General features: G+C 40.2%; 1 protein-coding gene across 5 annotated transcripts in view; it reads right to left on the reverse strand.

Moving 5' to 3' along the window:
- Positions 1–1,281: 1,281 nt before the first annotated feature.
- Positions 1,282–18,623, reverse strand: part of LOC121596171 (zwei Ig domain protein zig-8-like) — a 40,012-nt gene continuing 22,670 nt past the window's right edge. For all 5 annotated transcript variants that reach the window (XM_041920872.1, XM_041920871.1, XM_041920873.1 and 2 more), the window contains exons 3-9: positions 13,164–13,232; positions 4,814–5,151; positions 4,451–4,567; positions 3,959–4,052; positions 3,648–3,775; positions 1,612–1,891; positions 1,282–1,526 (exon numbers count right to left, since the gene is read on the reverse strand). In XM_041920872.1, the coding sequence (XP_041776806.1) occupies positions 1,396–1,526; positions 1,612–1,891; positions 3,648–3,775; positions 3,959–4,052; positions 4,451–4,567; positions 4,814–5,151; positions 13,164–13,230 (1,155 nt within the window). In that variant the 5' untranslated portion in view covers positions 13,231–13,232 and the 3' untranslated portion in view covers positions 1,282–1,395. The remainder of the gene's footprint in view (positions 1,527–1,611; positions 1,892–3,647; positions 3,776–3,958; positions 4,053–4,450; positions 4,568–4,813; positions 5,152–13,163; positions 13,233–18,623) is intronic.

Below are 18,623 nucleotides of genomic sequence, written 5' to 3' on the forward strand. Positions count from 1 at the left end.
TCCATTGCATTCGTTTTCACGCTTGAACAACTTTATCAAAATGAAAACCTAGAATTAGCAGCCAAAAGCCAATTGGTACAAGGAACGAAGTGCAATACTTTCCCATTCGGCAAACATGCACTCAAATTGAAAGTGTGATTAAATGAAACACGAAACCATACACACACAAATGGCAAAATTTAAACAGTCTCATCCTGTTTTTATTTCGCTGGTTCGAATTAATTGCATTTTTATTAATTCTCTCTTTGACGCCCTCGTCGCGCCAATGCTTCAAACAGGCATATGAACGCGTATCGGTTACGGAAATAATTATCCCCATTTGTTTGTGTTTGTCTACCTGTGTCTGGTTAATGTGTGAAAGTACAACCAAATCAGACAACTGGCACGAATGTGGTTTGCATTCTGGTTGAGGGATTTTCATCCAACATTAACACACAAGTTGACCATAAGGAGGAAGAAAACCGACCACAGATTTACCACTATTTTGTATGGCTAACAATAATAACCTTCAAACAGGCGCAAATGAAAACGAACCACCGGAATGCATTTTGATAAAGCACAAAAGGAGCATCGTTTCGTCCTGCTTTTCTCAACTCAACCAAAGCAAACCTTTATAGCCAACAACACATAATGCAATTTATGCAATTACCAACCATTTCTCGCTCTATTCGCATAATGAATGTAAAGCTCTTTTCAACACCAAGAAAGCTAAGCTACACACAAACGATGGTGTTTCGCCCTCAAAGCATTACCAACTACAACTGGTTAGTGGTTGGTTAATGTTTTTAATAGTTTTCTAATGTATCTTCCATTTACCACGCTTCTCATTCGCTTTTTATGTACACTCTGCTTGATAATCTGATTTATCAGAATTGTGGAAAAGCGCTAAACGGTAGTAAAAAAAGCTACACTGAACTCATACCGGCTAACGGCAATGAGGGGTTTCCTCGAGCAGGATAGGAAGTAAAGAGACATATTAAACTATCGTCCATACAACGGATTAAGCGATTTTTCATTTGCAGAGCAGAAGAGAAAGCTGCTTAGGATTAAGTAGTAAAATGGACGAATGGGTACGGACAAATCCACCTGAAAAGAAAACCATTTGAAGGGGAAATGGGCACTGTTTTGTAATTAAACTTTTATCTTAAGATCATGGAGGGAGAACATTCGAATACGTTTGCTTTTTGCAGCTTATGGTCAAGAGGTTTACTTACCTTACGCTAAAATTTGCTCGTTTCTTGTGATACGTAAGTTATTAAAATACAATTGACTTTACTTCGAAATTATTTTATTTCGCCGCCTTGGATGCACAAGAGTTTTAACAAAGTTCTTTTCTCCGTTCATTCTTTCCTGCCTTGTCTTGTTAGTTAGGGAAGCGTTCTACGATGAATTTCTTCACCGACAGTTGTTGGTCCACGCGTGGATTTGCAGGAAAAATGCTGTTGATGCAATACTGGGCCCCATTAAGCCTAGCGGCAAACTCCACTGGCTGGGCGGCAATGCTAACCGCTTGAGCGGGGAGCCCACTGTAAAAAGGAAAGTTTAAAAATATCCATGAAACCTTTTACATATTTAACACATTACACAAAAACCATTATAAAAAACACTCACTCAATGGTAGCCCCGACAAATACTGTCTAAAATGTTTCCAGTATCGGGCAAACAATGTCGTATTTGTCATTGCCCTGGACGCGGTTAGCGAGTAGGGCGGTCGAACGGTACCATTCAGGATGTGCACGTTGATCGTGGAAGGATCGGCGTTCGATGGGGAGCAGACGTACTTCCCGCTGTCGGTGGTACGGGCGCGCTGTATTAGGAGGTACGATGTCGTCGTTTCACCCTTCTCCGTTATGACCGACACACCGCCCCGGGGTGAATCGTAGTTGATCTCCTGCAAACAATCAAAGAATGTGACGCGGGAAATGAGGAAAAATCACTCGAAATGGAATAAATAGAATATGCTCTCGAACCAAGAAAAATGTCACAACCAATTGACATTGACACTCTTCATTGGATCCATCCTTTTTTATCGATTTTTAAGAACGAAGCAGCGAAAGCGGTGAGCTATTTGCTTTGAAGCACAGTTTTAACGGGAACGTGACCAACTGGCAATTTCCATTTTAAATCGGAAATAGAAAATGGATCAAAAAATCAGTAAAGCAAGCCAGATCATTTTGTATTTGAGTTATTTGTTCGAAAGTAGGATCTCACGCTTTTTCATTTGGCTTTGACGAGGTATTGAGGACTTGAAATTTGCCTCAATTTTTATGTTGGTCAATATATTCGTAAATGCCTCTGTTGCGGTAGCAACGGGTAGTTTTAAGGCAATTTTTTAAAGTGCAATGGCTGTGTTGAGGATTTTTAAATTGCATCGAAATGTTTCAATTTCAACGGTTAAGTTTGGGTAGAAATTGAAATTATTGTAATTTATCGTATGAGAACAAGATCGTTGGCCTAAATAAACACACCTTTTCTTTTGGGAACGACCCGTTTCTTGAGTTCATCGATAAGCATAAGCCACTTGAACAACGTGTAGGGTAATAAAAATATTTTAGAGTTAGTGCATCCGGTAGGCAGACAGAAATTAGGAGAAAAAATGCATGAAGAACGAACACATGCATATGTGCATGTAGCGGAATTTGGGGCAAGTGTGCCATACGGGGCAAGAGTGCCACCAAGCATTTTTCTTTAAAAACTTTAGTTTAATGATCAATTGTGTATACAGTTGGTTGCTTTCCAATGACTAGGTATTCTGAGCCTAATTTCATATAGACCAATTGATATTTCCCATTGTTTTAAACTGATGTATATTGAGTTTTAAAATTGAGCAGAATATTATAATTTTTTAATCCAACCAAATAAGCTCTCAAAAATCATGCGAACAATCAACCGAGAAAATATTTACATCACCGTATAGCTGAGAAAACGTGAAATTTTTTGTGGGTTTAGTTGAAAAAAACTTTCTTTTTATCACTGAAAAATTCAATTTCAAAAAAGTTACAACTTTTGGGGCAAAAGAGCCATCTCTATTTGGGGCAAGTGTGCCACTATCTTTCATAGGCGCGAGCTGTCAAAAATGTAAACATTGTTGTAGCGTGATGCGGAATGGTGCGCTATTGTGAGCGGATTCCACGCCAGAAAAACAGAACAATAACAAACCATATTGTGGTACAGTTGTTGGTCAAAAAGGGTTCATTGGTGACTAAATACATGTAGGAATACATACACTAGTGGTACAAACGTAATAATTTCCAATTATCAAAGAAATACGGTTATTTTAACCAGGTGGCCGTCTGGCCCCATACGAGTGGCACTCTTACTCCCTAGCCCAAAAAACAACGTCTTTTTGGACCCTTTTTAAAACGCTTCAAAAACTGTTATTTATTATTCACCTTGCCTAACAAAGTTTAATTCAGGGCACAAAACACACTGTCATTTAACATATGTAATACATCCCCCTTTCCTAACGTATTAACGTCTAACGTTTCCAAATACATCCCCCTTTCCTAACGAGACATCAAAATGTATAACATTTCAACCCTAAGCTTTCGAACATGTTCCCACATAAATTCAAGCCATAATCCAACGCACCATAAAGAAGGAAAACTTCAACCCCAGAAACACTAACAAACCCGTTCTCCGCTTACCTGATTGTTGTGGGTCCAAAAAATGGTTGAAGGAGGCTCGGGTGAGTTCCGCACTATGCAGGTTAAATTTACAGTTGAGCCCGTGTTGATGTACAGATCCGGCACACCAACGATCGTGGTGATTGGCTCTGCAGATGGAGATGGAGTTATAGGTTATAGACAAGTGTCTGTTAAAATGGAAATAAACTTATACTCCAAAAAAACGAAACACTCAAAGGCCTTTCAGAGAGAGCGAACGAGCAATATGTATCCTAAACGTGTATTAAACCAGTATCAGCTCCGTGCATTTAGTGCGGCTGTGCGACACTTACCTACGACAGCGAGGAACATTGAGTGCCCGACCGGTGGCGTAGTGGAGATCTGGCACTCGTACACGCCCGTGTCCCGCTTCTGGGGGTATCTAATCTGAAAGAACAACGTACCAACGGGTATTAGCTGCTTGTGGGAAACAGACAAACGCAAAAGAAGTGGGGAAATAAAGTGGACAAAAAAGAGAGTTCAACACTCCACGGACGGAATCTCCTGAGAGCTTGCGTGTTCGTGCGTGTGCACATGGATCTACTGCCAACGCCCACCAGCACATGATCGATGGCTCGAATAGGCCATATAGAGTGTCAATAGAGGCAGAGAGGGTTCATTTTTTCTTACTTCATATAGTTTGCTGACTCATCGTTTGTGCTTTTCCCCAAGCTCTCAAAAGGCTCATCGAGAAGGAGGGACAGAGTGATAGAGGTTGCACTAAATAAAAACAAAAACACACATCGAGTGACGCAATGGGGCAACAGAGGAATAAGGGGGCTTACTTGTAGGGACCAGTCGTCTGTCTGGGGATTATGTACAGCCTGGAATCGTTGGTCAGATGTATAGGTGAATCTACCTACGGTTAACAGATGAATGTCACGATGCCGCACCCAGGACACCTGCCGAGGACGAACGATCCGCACAGGGGGACGTTGCACGTTTTGTTGTGATATATGAACAGGTGAAGCACACAGACAGAGGAAAAAGAGAAACAAATAAAAACACATGGTTAGAATTTATCGGGACGGAAGCAACTCGATCCCGAAAGCAAAAAAAAGGACACTGTCAATACACAACGCGTTGTTGTGTGTAGGAAAAAAACGAGCATGGAAGCAATACACAGCACAATTGGAATTGAAATTTACCGTTTTGTTGCCGATGTTTTTCACCCGGCAGTTGAGATAGGCCGTCTTCCCGACCAGCGCTGTAATGTTCTTCGAGGCGGACAAATCAAAGTGTGGCCCACGGTCGAGCGGCGTCCGGAGCAGATTACTCTCGTCCGAGTCGTAAATTTCGTTCTCACTCGTCTCTGAGTGCTGATGGTGATGGTGCTGGTGCTGGTGAAAGCCAAGGTGCAGATTGCCAAGGTACGGTGGTGTGCGGTTGCGTATTGGAGGGCGCGTTACCGGTGAACTGCTGCGATCTTCGCTCAGCTCCAGCAGGAACTGTTCCTCCGAAAAGGTCTGCAGTGACTTTGTAATGCCTTCCGGGTTGGTGTTGTGGGATGGGAATTTTCAATCGATGACCACAGATCCGGTGGCAATGAGAGAAAGTAGAGAAAAGATACAAATTAGAGGTGGCAGTTGGAAGCTGTCGAACACAGGAAATCGGAACGTCAGAAGGTCGGGATGATAAATGAGAAATACTGTTTCCTTCATGATGGCCACGTTGGGATGAATATAATTGAAATTTGTATACTTTGTTGCTTTCATTCATGAAGTTTTTACACACTTTCTTATGAAGGAAGACATTTTACAGCTTTGCAGAGCGCTTCAAGTGTAAAAAGCTCACTAGAAATTGAAGTAAGTTCAAGTACTGCAGGAGAATTTTAATTTTAACATAACAAATATCCTTCAAGGTCAATATTTAGTTAAAAATAGATTAAAATATGAGAAAAATAGAAAATTTTATAACAAGCTTCATTCATTAACAGGTATAATGATGTTCATCTTAGCAGGAGTTCAGTTAATATGTTTTCCAAGTAAAAACAAAACGGTAAAAATCGTTTGGCTTTGATGTAAATTATTTGTTCAATAGCTCAAACAAAAAAACCATGTGTTCTGCACGGTGGTTCAACTTAGACTCTAACATTTATTGTTCATGCATTTCAATACACGTACGCGTTCTCACTAACACTTACTTAAATCGTTCCTTATATTATGGCTACTTGTATGGTATTAACTTTTCTGCATACATCTAGGCGCTAACATTATTATTGGAATTTCACTTTCTATTAGTCGTTCTTATTGACAAATAATAAAGCACGTACTCTCCCTTATCAAATATATTGTTGGATTTAAAGGTCAAATATCCCAACAATATCAATAATTGCTGGAACGATCGTTATCTCAAACAATCACAACCATCATCTTTAGTGAGACAACATACGTACTTCATGGTCTTCCTGCATGTTGAATTTATAAACAAGCATTAATATACATAATCTTCGCTAAAGTATCTCTCTCTTCATAAGATCGAATGTGACTGTCTTGCCCGTGAGGGAGAATATCAATGTTCTATGCTTTCCACATGCAAGAAAGTCACTTAAATTGACCCTTACAGTCAAAGGAAAAGCCTTTCCTTTTCCTTGGTTTGAGCTGCATCCAGGCACTGTGAAGCTCTAGGTTCATCGCCCTGGAGCGTAAATTAATTTATCGTTGTTATCAATCTTGCTCTCACACTCGTAGCCGTTGCGGTTTAATGCGGCTCTATCGCTTCTAGCTCGATAAGCTTCCTTGGGCACACAAATACAGCAAAAAAGCAAACACCAGCAAAGCCAATCAAAAGTGACAGCTCTGCTAGGCAGGTGTGAGATGTTATCACATGTTTAAAGATACATAAATCAACTGTCGCCACATAATCTTTCAGTGATATTAGCGATTGTGATGCGATTGCGTTGAAGTGCAGCTGGATGCCGTTCGTAGAGGAGGGCAGATTAGTGTGAATGTTTAACGAAACGCTACTGGCAGTCATGTAGATGGGCTTTTGTAGACGTTTGATGTACAATTATAGCTCGTGGGCAAGTGATGGCATTGGTCCGATTGGTTTAATCCAAACATCAAACGGAATTATGCTTAGAGATACTGCAAAGCAGATTCCGATGATTAAGTGAAGCTATTTACGGGTAAAGTTTTAATTGAAATTTGTGTTGATTTGCAGTTGTTGTAGAAAAAGAGACTTCGAAGTCATAACTCAGGACAGTCAGTGTGATACGCCAAACTGTTTAAGCCTTCAGGAGGAAAGAGCTAAAGAGCTGCTTGAAAAGTAAACATCTTCATTATCAAGTAAAACATTAAAATTCATCTCAATTGAACTGATTAGCAAAGGCCTATCTGCGTTTTGTTTTTACTTTGTAACAAACTCTTCTCACCCGTTTCATAATCCCAGCCCATTACTTTAATTCAATTCCGATGGACTGCTACAATCATCGGAATTCGGTTGTTAATTGTGTAAATGCTAAATGAACTCCAAATTGAATCTTTCCTGCAGGGCACCTGCAACTCCACTAATGGTATAATCTCCACCTGGGATGCCCACGGCTCGGTCGGAACGCCACCAGAACGCCAAACTTTCTAAATTGATTGGTAACGATTATAAGCGTATAATTAAGCCCTTTTTGCCTGTGATTTGGCAGCGTGATTGTGTCCTGTGGCTTGGTACAAACACTCGAACAGGCACACAGACATATTTTCCTATCGATTATTAATTCCGGAAATAGCCGATTCCCATCTGGTAATGTGAAATCGGTCCCAAATGAAAAACAGTCAATCCTGCTATCGCCACTCCATGCTGCTGAAGTGTGCAGAGGGCATGGTAGTGGGGATTGTTGATCTTAAATCTGGCACACCTCCCCAGTGGATACGCAGCTGGTACACATAGAGACTGGAAGCTTCACAGGACGGTAACTGAGCAACGTGATTGGAATCTGTCAAGGAAACGCACACAGTTAATTAACAGAAAACACTCTCACCGCAAGGCACGTCAGGAGAACGAAAGTGACGGAGTATCATGCAGCTGCGACTCATAGCAATCGATTGTTGGGTAGATTTATTTATGCGGTATGTGTGCTGATTATAAATAAAGGGAAAACAGAACAAGTCGAGGATTGGGGTGGATCGATTTTTGCGACGTGCGGCAGTGGGCTATTCCCAGTAAGTAACAGTCATTTAAACGGGATTCAGACTTCTGAGTGATGAGTGATGATGCAGGAGTGATGTATTTTTGGGTTGCGGTTGAAGTTCCGACATAGTATCAGAAGTCCTTGTCTAACTTGCAAACATAAAAAGTGGAAAATGCTTTGAAATAAACGAGATTGCTATAAAAATGAATTTCTAAATGCAGATTTCGTACATTCAGGTTCATAACTCTACCGAAATTACTGATAAGGGTTAGCAAAATAAAACACATTACTTAAGTTTGTCAAATTGTTTTGAAAGCTTCTTTATCTTCTTGGTTATTATTTTGCCGTGTTTACATATTGCAAATGTGAACCAGATGTTGTACAGTTATGCCATTGTGCTGGTATGCACACCAAACCATTGTTCAATCAAATCGACCTCAACACGAGGCCCCAACAAAACCGTAGATTAATATTTCAGTTTCACAAAATAAAAAAGAGTTCTCTCATACTGATTCTATTGTAGGAAAAAGTTAGCTCTCCGGCATTTTTACGCGAAACATCTTGCATCTACCGTGCATGCTTACGAGCCATTGAAAGCTGCCCTCTACCTCTACTAGAACTGTTGAGCTTTATCATAAACAGACCCTCCTTGCCACACTTGAACACGAACAAAGCAGATAACAGATAAAAGGATTACAATTGGGACTCCATAAAGTACTGTCTCGACCTTAAATAACCTCCTTCGAACCCGTAAAGGCCTGTTATTCTGGCTTTCCAGCCAAAGGGACTCCGGTTCCGGCTAGCGTGTTGGTATTCCATCTCCGGTGATCCTTTCTGCTTGAAAGTTTCTTTCTTTTTTCGTTATTTTGACTTCCTACACTCGCCTAATCTTACCACAATATTTCGAGCGTGAGTCCACCAAACCAAAAACCCACGGTGCAGCCCGCATTCGACCCCGGAAAGGTCACTGCGAGGCGAAATATGTACGCACCAACCTTCCTAGAGCGGCTCTACGGTAGGATACTGCTCAAAAGGGTCACAATTTCTTAAATTTTCTTACTGGTTCCAAGATCATGAATATTCCTTGTGCCATCGTTGCCCTGGCGAGGAGTGTTATTTTTTGTTCTCAAATACACCGGATATCTCTGCACAATGTTCGTTAAAAACAAGACAAATGGTTTCACGATCCTGTACCGCACCGAAGAAAAAGGGATAATAAGGAGTAAGCTTCCGTTTTTTGCTGTTCTTAATTTCGATCGGCATTCTCGCTTATACAGCATCTCGTTCGCATGCATTAAATGCGCGTGTAATGTGTTTTATCTCATTAATTCACAATTTATAGGCTCCATTATAATGGGATTTATCCGCTAGCAAGAAGCCCCAGTTACTCTTTATAATTTGATTGGAAAGGATGAGATGCAATCATTTACCAGCGCATTCCAATGCTATTGCTGAAACTGCAAGAATAAACTACCTTACACATTAAATTATACACAAGTACGCTCTCTTTCTGATACTTTAATCATAGATACAATGCAACACCGAAATTAATTACAACTTTTCATCGCGTCCATCATTGTCAACGACAACAATATCAAACACCTCACGCACGTGTCCTTGAGGGCGTTTTTGTGAAATATCAGTTTTAACACAACCGTAACCACTTTACAAAAACGATACAAAAACCGGAACGATTTAGGGAACAAAGCAGGACCGCCCAACTCTTCACAGAATGCACAACAAGCTCTTGCTTAAGCGGCAGCGAAATGAACCATTATTATTTAAATTACATCATTTCGGATCGCTGTGTGCGTTCGACGATTGATATGATGGGCGTTCGCGGATGTGATGTGTGTCGTTGGAAAGCGAAACGAGTCAATCGACTGGTGCGAATTACTCTGTCCTTCCCTCCCACCACTCCCTCTGTACACAAACTGCTGTTGCCGAAAAATGCAAATCCATTCCGGCACAAACGAGACCAACCAGCCCGGGCTGTTGTTAAGCGTAAATGGCTATTAATAAATCATTCTGAGGCGTTTCGCACGGATTGATAACGTCTTTTTTGTTTTTGCGTGCGTGTGTGAGAATTTCCGCCTGATCGCTTCACACAGTCGTTTGGGTAATTTTAAGCTTTCGCTTTGCGTGTTTTTTTGTCTCCTTTTGCTTTCGCCGCCTGCTCTGGTGGATGGGGAACAAAAGAGATAAAGTAATCCCCGAGCTCAGCGTAAAACCACCTCTCGAGCGTTTCAAGACATTTGACGATGTTTTGACGTGTTTTCAATTTGTTTTTATGCTGCTTTTTTGCGTTCATTTCATCTCTCTCAAAACTTGGACACATTTAGTTAAATGGAAAAATGATTTCAGTTTGTGCGAAACGCAGATTACAGTGAGCGTTCAGAAATCTTGTCCCACTTTCTTGTGCACGAGCAGAGTGGGCAGAAAAAACGGAGCTTCAACACACACAAAAATCACTCAACACTCGTCCACGCTAACGGCTGGCAGTAAAAGCCGTACCGTGGTGCTGCTGTTATGTGTGTATGTTTGCGATCAAATTCAAATTTGACACCAGGCAGGCCGGATAGAAAACGCAAGCCTGTTCTGGTGGCCGCCGGCACCGGTATGATGGGATTTTGCTGGACGGTGCGATATTCTGATAGGGGCAAACGAACGATAAGTGAGCGATCGAGGATAGTGAAGCAAGGGCAAGGGAGTTTTTGGGCCTTTTTTGTGCAAATACCTTTTTGCTTGCTGTACCAGAACGAGACTAAAAGGAAAATATGCTTCGGAATTTGTAAAAGATACATGGAAGCCACATGCTTGGAGACCTGAAATCTAGTATTGGTGAATTTTCATGAAAGGGTATGTTTCTTCGTTTCTTCAAAATAATCACATTGTTCTAACACGTTGTAAACTTTGATAAACAACCAAATCAGTTTTTGTGACTCGTTGTTCACTATATTTTATCGTTACTTTTTATCCATGGAACAAGAGTATTCGCTTTCATCCCACTTGACATACTAAGCTTTCATCAAATAATCGATACCGTACCGAGAAACCCTGCACTGCTGAAACAAACGACACTGTTCTACAACTTTTCTCCCGGCCAAATCTCAACGAGAATCAAGGAAACAGACATGACGAAAAGCCAACCGAGCCGTTCTTGTGCTAGATGCTCCTCCCAGAACATCAAAATCTGATTCCAACTATCGGGCGTTATCACTTCCTGTCAGTTCTGTGCATGCCAGTAGAAACAGCACAAAAAAGCTCGGCCCTTCAATACGATAGCCATTTACCATTCTAGCTCTCGGCATGGAGCTTCTGCTTGTGTGTTTAAGGGATTCATTCCCCAAAACTCTTTCGAAGGCAAGTTGATGTATGAGAAAGGGGTTTCGTGGAATTTTGTTCATTTGTTCCTCCATTGTTTGGAATGATCGATGCGAAGAGGTTTGTCTGGATGAAGATACAGTTTTAGTTTGCTTGTTTTAGTAAAAATTTTCGTTGAGTTTTGATATTTTTTATAGGTTCTACATTTATTTTGAAGATGACAAAGTCTTTTTCATATGTCTTTTAAAAAGCTTTCAAACCTTCGGGTTTTAACAATCTGAATATGAACTCATAAGAAGCCAACAGCAACAGCAAATGCTACAATGGCGTTTCACAAAATGATAACTAACAATAAAGCATTCAAAAGCCATACGATAGTTCCTCACATTGACTCACAGTGGTACAAATCAAACAAGGTTCCTGCGAGATAGAAATCAAACTCAATTTGAATAATTATACTTCTTGTTATCTGTAGATTACCTTCCAACGATCCATGCATTTTGAGATCTTTCTCCCGGTCACTTTGGGTAATTATACTTGCAGACTTGGGAAATGAATAATTCCGCAAATTAAACAAATAAAATGTATTCCAATCTCCCTAGACAACGGCTCACACCAGCACGCTAAGCAATGACCGTGGAAATGATGAAAAATCAACGCTTCTTGCAGCACTTCAACTGATGAATAAATGTCCCTTAGGACGGGACACTAAGCCAAATACAAAACATTGCAAACGTACTCACATAAAAACGCTCACAATAGCTCCGCTTACCTTACTTAAATAAAAGACAAAGAGCAAAAAAGGCTCAATTTTTTCAGCAGTACACAGGAGAGGTCGGGTTTTCGGTTCCTTCCCCCACTCGGTTGACCTGGCCTGATGGTAGCGAGCAGATTACAGTATTGCTTCATGCCTCGTTTCAATGCTTTGCTTATGCAATGGATCATTTCCTCCGAGTTTGTTTGCCACTTTCCTTCGTCTTGATGATGCTTTCCGCGTCCTAAAGCGTGTACACGAGCAAACACAATGCTATTTCTGAGTTGTTTCGATTTAAATTGTACAAAGATATGCCAATGATACGCTCCAAACGACCCTTTGGGCAAGTGTATGTATGTGTATGTTTGCCGTGTACTTTTTTTATTCATGTTTGCTTCATTTCAATAGCTCGATGGAAAGCGAATGCATCATCAGCCCAGTGTGGTCCCGAAACAGTGCCGGGAGCCGGCCGGTGTACTGAAGGGCAATCAGAGCTAATAAATCAAAATGCGGTACATTCGGGTTGGGAAAGATCGACTGTGTCGTTCACGTGCTCTCTAAGGATGGGATTGTGAAACAAAACTGCTGGAGAGAACAAAATACAAAGCAGACTCTACTTAACAGTTTTTTTTTTATTTGACATGTTTCATATGTTGAAGAATGTGTATTGAGCTCTTAGAAATACTTGTGTGAGCCTCATTGTGCGCGAATGAATGTGAGGCGAGGATAATCAGTGTAATGATGATTCTTTATTGTACTTTAACAAACCTTTACATTTATGATTCATCAACTGGGTATGAAGTTTTTGTTGAACGAATATTTTACTTGAACAAAAATAAAAAAAAACTGAACATTATGCAACTCATTGAGCTAACATGTAAGGTACATTGAATAACTCTTCCCATCACAGAGGAGTTAGAAGGCTAAATTGTAATATTGCCTGCACAAAAGCGCTACAGCTGCCACCTAAACAGCCTACCAAAATTATTAGTAAATATGCAATAATTCATAAACGAAGTTTAGAAGAGAATGTATTGCACCACTCACAATTATCGGTATAGCTCAGAGTGTTAAAGCCAATGACAGAAACACAGACATTGATGAACAAATTCTTCATATTCAATTTTCTATGTTCCTTGTTTTTATTGCATCGAATTTTTTTTAAATGTTTGTTTCATATTAACCTACGAAGTTATGAACTGAAATCTTACGCATATTATCCCTTTCATGCAAATAATTTAAATATCGTTTGAATTAAGTATGAGGTTCATAAATTGTTACTGTTTGTTTAACTTACCGTGGTTTAAGTGTACGATGAAAAGGAAAAATATATTTATTCCATACTGAGAGCGCAGTAAGGCCATTACTGAAAAAGAAAAGGAAGCAAAAAAATCATCTTTAAGTTTTTCTTTTATTCAAGAGAAACGGTCCAAAAAGGCCGTATTGCTTAAACTTGAAGTTTTTCAATCGAAAATATTGCTGACAGTAGAATGAATAATACTAAGAAAATCCACTATAACCAATACACAACACCAGCAAGCAACAATTCTGCAAATTGGATACGTTTCATAATAAAAGAGAACAAACGACCAAGGCCTGCGCTGTTGTGAGTTTTCCTACCAGCTTTTAGCCCCTTTACCATATATTTCACATAAGGAAACGTATGAAAATGGGTTGAAAACGACACTGAATGACAGCACATGTCTCCATCACCTCGGCAAAAACCTTCGAGGCCCGAGGCGCAACATTTGAATGATTTATTGCACCAGGATGTCCAACGGCTGGCACAGTGAATACAACACCAAGCATCCTCTCTTCCTTGCAGTATACACATTTCGCTGATTGTGCAACTGGCTAATGTCACACGCACCTCGTGCAGTAGTGTGCAGTATTCGCCCTCAGCAACTGTCAAGAGTGAAACAGCCACCAGGCGTCTCCATGTTTCGCGCGGGGAAATAGAATACCATACATCATGCACACACGGGGTCGTACTGGTTGAACACCATACCGTGGTGAATTCTGGCAAAAAATCCAAACCTAACTAGGTGATCATTTATGGCGAGCGTACCTTGTGAACTCAACCTCACAGCGGCCTACCGTTGCACCGTTTCCGGAAGCGATACCGTGATAGGCTATATTCAAATTTTCACATTTACCCGATGCGTCGGCTATTGCGGCGCTAGGTACACTGTGTTAGCATGAAAGTAAGCCACCATGGTGGGTTTTTTGTTTTAGTTTTTCAATCTACTGCCATTTTGGGAGCTGCAGGTCGTCCGGTGCATGCCAGGGGTCGTTCGGAGTAAATTCACTTGCTTTGGAGGCTTCGGCGCTTTGCGATCCGATGCAACCTGTCGTTTTTCATCGAATTTTACATTCACTCCGGAAACTCATTAGTGGTTGAAGGTTGACCTACTAACGTCCTTCTCTCTCATGCACATACAAACACGCTTCAGCTCACACTAGGGGCCACCGTTTGGAACCACAAACTCTCCCATCGCAGCTGCACTCGCGCGGTTGAGGTTCTTTGGCACATTTTACCAGGCCACGGTAGGTGCATCTTCCTTCAGCAAATGGGAAAGATTTTTTCGTCGAACATAATAGGCCCGATTATTAAACACAAACGGAAATGACACAAGACAAGTGCGTCAAGACAAACGGAAAATAGGTATGCATTTTGAAACCGTTCTTGTGACAGACAAGTTTCGTTAATTTTTTTCTTTCGTTAAAGCTGTGTCGATGTGTCAAAATGTTCAAAATCAAAACAAAAAAACGTAAACAAGTTTATTTAAGACACGATCGTTTATCAAGCTAACAATCCTTGTTTAAAACATCGAAATGATTTTATCCCACTTCGTAAGTGACGATAGCGGCAGTGAAGAAGAAACAACGGTAGATCTGGCAAAACAGCGCCGACTGCTTCGAAGTGTTTTCGACCCGTTACAGCTTTATAACCAAGCGTGAGTTAAGCATACGGATCATTTGTGCAAACCGTGTTATACATGTTTCATTTCGTGGTTGTTAATTTCAGATTTAAGAAAAAAATTCGTGCGTCGAAGGAAATTTTCCTTGACATTCTGGCGGAGATCGAGCCCTCCGAGTATTTGTTATTACTAAAAGTGTATGCAGTATTAGATGTGATAAATTCATGTGCGTATGCTGTTGGTTGTTGAAGCAGTCACTCACTGAAGAAGTTGCTGGAATCCAATGCTGTTGAACACACACCAGGTGCGTGAGCCCTTCATCTTTCGACTACCATCGAAGCACAACAGAGGAAGGAAATAACAGCAGCTTCTTAACCCAAAACAGCATCACGTTACCAGTATCTCCAGCTTATCGCCATTTGATGGATATGGCAGTACACATATTTTTATTTAAAATGATAAAATTGATTATTTCTGAAATAAAATACTTATATTTTGTCGTGAAAGCAACAGCAAAAACTCTGTTGTTGTGTTTTGTCGGTCAAACAATCTGAGATTGGCGCCTTTCCGTGACAAAAAGCTGACGGAAAGCAGTTTGACAATTATGGATTTCCGTTTGTGTTTCATAATACATATCTTGGCAGTATGCTTGTGAGTTTGTGTTTCGTCAATTTTTTTTTTCCAACACACAACACAAACGGATGTCATAATACAAATCTTCCGATTTTGACAACTCGTCTTTACAATTTGTGTTTAATAATCGGGCCTAATGTCAACCACCAATTTCAGTCATGCAGCCATAAAAGCATAAGTCCATTTAGATCATCGTTCTATATTTCAGAAAGACCCTTGATGCAATGTGGGCGCTATTCAGAGAGGTCATTAATCGCCTTGGTTTACCTTGCATGGTTTATAGAGTTTGTAATTTGAAATTCTAAAATTCCAAAGGGTCTCATAATCAGTGTTTGATACATTTTATGGATAGCTAAAATACTTAAAATTACTTCAAATATTCCTGCTATTCTCTCTCTCTCTCTCTCTCTCTCTCGCTCTCTCTCTCTCTCTCTCTCTCTTTCTCGCTCTGTTCTCTCTCTGTTCCCGTGTCTGTTAAAATGACTTTCATTTTTGATAAAAACTACGACAAAAAAAGCTTTTACTCAGCCGCATTACCTTGAATAATTGATTTGAGCATGAGGACACTTTGAAAAAATGCAAATTGAATCAAGCCTTCATTCTGAGTCGAACTTTTCCACTATTCCTTCTTTTTTTATTGCGTAGCAAGTATTCTAGCAACAGAGCAAGTCTCGTGTATAGCGTAAGGGTAGTTACTTTTCTGACTTTGGGTTTATTGGTTTTTTTGTTTAATTTTCTTTGCAAGTATAACAATTCCCATGATCGTCTTTGAAACTCGGTTTTGCTGCCCATCTGCTGCTGTTTGACGTTATTCTTGCAATTGACCGGATCTTGCGATTAAATAAGCGTACAGCTGCGAGAATCCTTTGATCTGCTATTAAACATCGAAGCGAACAAAAAAGGAGTGCTACCACCGGTTCACTTGTTATTCTTCTACTTTCAGCACTTTCACGTGCACTTTTTTGCTGGTTCTTTCGTATTCGGTGTTTGTTGCTATCCCAAAACCAACGGGTCGTTTGAAAGAGTAGAGAGGAGCAACAATAAAAAAGTTCTTCATTGTGTTGGATTGCCTGTGTGCTGTTGATGCAGGATCAAATAGAAGGATGATTATCATAGCCTGATTCACAGCACAATATGCTCTCGTCAAGAATCTCTGCCGCACCGGTATGGACTGCCTCCGGGCCGAAAGCCAAGCACAGTACGCACCGATCAAAGGGGAGCAGAAGCACTGTTTTGGTGAGTGAAATGTGTTGAAGGCGGTTGTTAATTGAATTAAAGCAAGCGCAAGCAGAACTGGCATACACTATTCGGGCAGCATTGTTGATCGTATGCTTATAGCAGCCATGCATGTACAAAGGGATGCGTGTCATCATCTGTGTTTAAATATTTACTTCCACAGAGAACCAAATAATGCTTCAAGCATTTTCATTCCAGCAAGGTTGTCACGCAAGTAAGCTGCTGACGTTGGGGAGAAATGCAGAGGAAAGCGACGGAGATGATTCGAAATTACCAGGGCAGAACCAGCAATGGAATGCATCAGGTGGAATGTTAATTAGTTCTGCCGTATCACTAAGATTAGCAAAGACTGTATTCGGTTCAATTTTCATGAATATTTTAAGCATATTGTCAGGGTACGGGAGTAACTGTATGTCATCTACCTACAATAAACGCTTTGAAAAGTGTCATCTATTTATAACTTTGTCTTCCAAATTGTTGGGAGTAGTTGCAAGAAGGCACAAATTTTCGTTTTCCAACACCTGCTAAACATTCGTCGCATGAAGTTGATATGAAACAAGAAATACTAAAAAAACAAAGGCTTTACGATACAGTATCTTCTAGGGGAAATTTTGCCTTGTTGCAGTAAATGATTGACATTATTCAGTTAACAGCTGATTGTATTCACATTACCTGTACCTATTTCCCTACCAATATAAGGTAAGTGACAGTGTCTTCCCATTTCGCTATTTTTTTGAGGCTCATCGACATTAGCTTTAGTTATGAAAATGTAGTACTGAATCATGATTTGAAAGCCCATTCATTTCATTACGCTTGACTTACCAATTTGGTATGATTGCAGTTTGAATGCTTGTACCTTCCAGGAAGTGTTGGTCTTCCGAATCATACTTGAGGATTTCACTTGAATGTTAATAATGTAATGATAATAAATCTGCCTGGAATGAAGAGCTTGAGTTGTTATAGTAGAGTTTTGTGGACCACGTTTGTGCACCAGGAATTTTGTCACGGGATAAGGGATAAAGCAACATCTTATTCTGAGAAAAGAATGGGGCCCTTTCCGTTTGAAGTTCGTAGGCTGAAATTTCAGCCTGTCAGCTGTTTGCATTGTATAGCAGTTTTCGAGCAGCTATCATAGTGGGTATAATGTACAGGGTTGCTATTCCCAAGGTGTACGAATTTAGAAGGCTGATTTTTATCACCTCTGTTTCTGAATGGAGATTTTAAGAGTGTTTTGAGTATTCGTCAAGCCTCAAGAAAGCTCGTTTTAGCAAAAAAGTTCACTCGTTCCGTCAAAAAGTGATGTTCAAAATTGGTTATAAAAAAATGCTATGAGACCACATGGACTACATACACTTTGATTCTAGATTCCACCACGTGATCTCTTTAATGCACCTTGGGATAAATGTATACAACACCGTGTTTTCGAGCAGGTACTCGAATCTAATTCTAGCTTGGAGGCTAGAATAATCTAGACTGAAAATTGCAGGCTAGTTTTTTGTGTGATTTTGTATGGCTTGTTTACATGATTTCAGCCTCCAATTGTCAAACTCCATACAAAAAACAAACTAGAATCGTGAAGGCCCCCAATATCAGCTTTGGAACATTACCTACATTTCCCTAACTATTGTTATCGCTTCCAGAGTAGATATATAGCTTCATAATCTGTACACCATTGTACCTACAACTTCTGACGGGTAGTGATGTTTCCGTGTATTGTTACATAAAAACTAATACATCAATGGGATTGAAAAGGTTATTTTTAGCTCTTATCTGAAGAATAAATTTTGGAATTCATCCACATTATAACTCCAATTATACCATTGCTCGATCTTGTCAACGCCATGCACACAGCAGCATGATAAGGCATCCTAGAATATCTTTCTTCAAAGAATCATATTCAGTTAAATCTAATAAACCTTAACCTTTTGGTTCTGTATCAGTGCTATTATTCAAATCAAACTATTGAA

Source organism: Anopheles merus, chromosome 3R (genome assembly GCF_017562075.2).
Source record: "Anopheles merus strain MAF chromosome 3R, AmerM5.1, whole genome shotgun sequence".
NCBI lineage: Eukaryota > Metazoa > Arthropoda > Insecta > Diptera > Culicidae > Anopheles > Anopheles merus.